General features: G+C 44.4%; 1 protein-coding gene across 1 annotated transcript; it reads left to right on the plus strand.

Moving 5' to 3' along the window:
* Positions 1 to 285: 285 nt before the first annotated feature.
* Positions 286 to 1,236, plus strand: LOC127081015 (uncharacterized). The gene has a single exon (XM_051021304.1). The coding sequence runs from the start codon at positions 286 to 288 to the stop codon at positions 1,234 to 1,236; it is 951 nt and encodes a 316-aa protein (XP_050877261.1).
* The last annotated feature ends 245 nt before the right edge of the window (positions 1,237 to 1,481 follow it).

A 1,481-nucleotide genomic window follows, 5' to 3' on the forward strand; every position in this document is an offset into this window, starting at 1 on the left:
TAACATGGAAGAAGCGTGCAAGTATCAAGAAGAATTTGTAATATCAATTGTAATCTTTTACTTGCTTTCCCATTTAGAACACAATTGCACACACATGGCTTTCTCATTTTGTAATATCAATTGTAATCTTTTACTTGCTTTCCCATTCAGTACTATGATATCCCGATGCGCTGTTTCACCTTTCTTGACTTCTAGATAGCTCCCACATTGGAGGAATTTGAAAGGCTTCTGAACCGATCCATCAAAGATCATAATCTGTTCCCCAAGATCGAAGAAGAGTTTGCAATGCCCAAGCTAGCATCTGTGTCAGGGATCGAGGTAGGTGAATTGGCAGCCAGTTGGGCCCCGAAGGGAACTGACAAAGGATTCACCAGAAAGTTCTTGGAAGGTCATGCATGGAGGTTCACCAAAGTAAAGAAGTGGGATTCTTGCATAGCAGTGTTAGCCTTATTGATCTATGGGATCGTTCTATGCCCAAATATCGACAACTTCATAGATCACGCCGCGGTGAATATCTTCTTATCCGGTAACCTAGTGCCATTTCTCTTGGCCGACTTCTACCATACTTTCCACACTCGCCATGAGAAGAAAGGTGGGACTTTCCTATGTTGTGCTCCAATGTTGCACATATGGATGAAAACTCACATGCCGCTAACCGGTCCCTTCGTGTCTAAAGATCTCTCTTGGTGCCAGAAGTTTGCGTCACTCTCGTCTAGTACCGTCCAGTGGTATAAAAGGGAGTGGGAAACCCAAAACATCATTCTTAGATGTGGAGGATTTCCGAATGTACCCTTAATCGGCACACATGGAGGCATTAATTACAATCCTGTGCTGTGTATGAGGCAGTTTGCGAATGCGATGAATGGGCCCCCTAAAGAGGAAGACTTAGCCCCTTTTTTCATCAACACAGTTGATCCACTCAAACCAACAGTGAGAAAAGTGAGGCAAGCCTGGAATAAGATTGTTAGAAGTGGTCCGGAGCTTGGCAAGAAGAACGTCATTGCTAGAGAACCGTATGTGAAATGGGAAAAAGAGAGGGCCCGAGTAGTCAAGATGCCTTTCTACTACGAGTCCACATCTCTCCCTCCAGTGCCTGAGCCTGAGCCCATCTTACAAGAGGATGTCGACAAACTCACCAGTAAGATAAGTGAGCTCGAACTAGAAAACACCCGCTTGCGACTCCAACTCATCAAGGAGAAACAAAGGGGTGATGATCTAGAAGAAGAAGGCAAATAAGTGAAGACCTTGTATGAGACCAGTAAAAAGAGGGCAAGGGAGGAAAAAGGTAAGAAAGAATGGGTCGGCGGTGCGCTCCTAGTGGCAAATTCAGAACTTGATGGACAAAACAACGATCTAGACCGAGCATGGCATGTTGTTCGAGACATGGAAAGAATTCTGGAGCTTACCAATAGGGATAAGAAGAGTGCCAAGGAAGATTACGAAGCTCATATCAGTGAATTGAGAAAGACCATCAAAGAATA

This window comes from Lathyrus oleraceus, chromosome 5 (assembly GCF_024323335.1).
Source record: "Lathyrus oleraceus cultivar Zhongwan6 chromosome 5, CAAS_Psat_ZW6_1.0, whole genome shotgun sequence".
NCBI lineage: Eukaryota > Viridiplantae > Streptophyta > Magnoliopsida > Fabales > Fabaceae > Lathyrus > Lathyrus oleraceus.

Excerpts from the sequence above, each read along its gene's own strand:
- LOC127081015 (XM_051021304.1), top strand. The coding sequence starts at position 286 with ATGCCCAAGCTAGCATCTGTGTCAGGGATCGAGGTAGGTGAATTGGCA.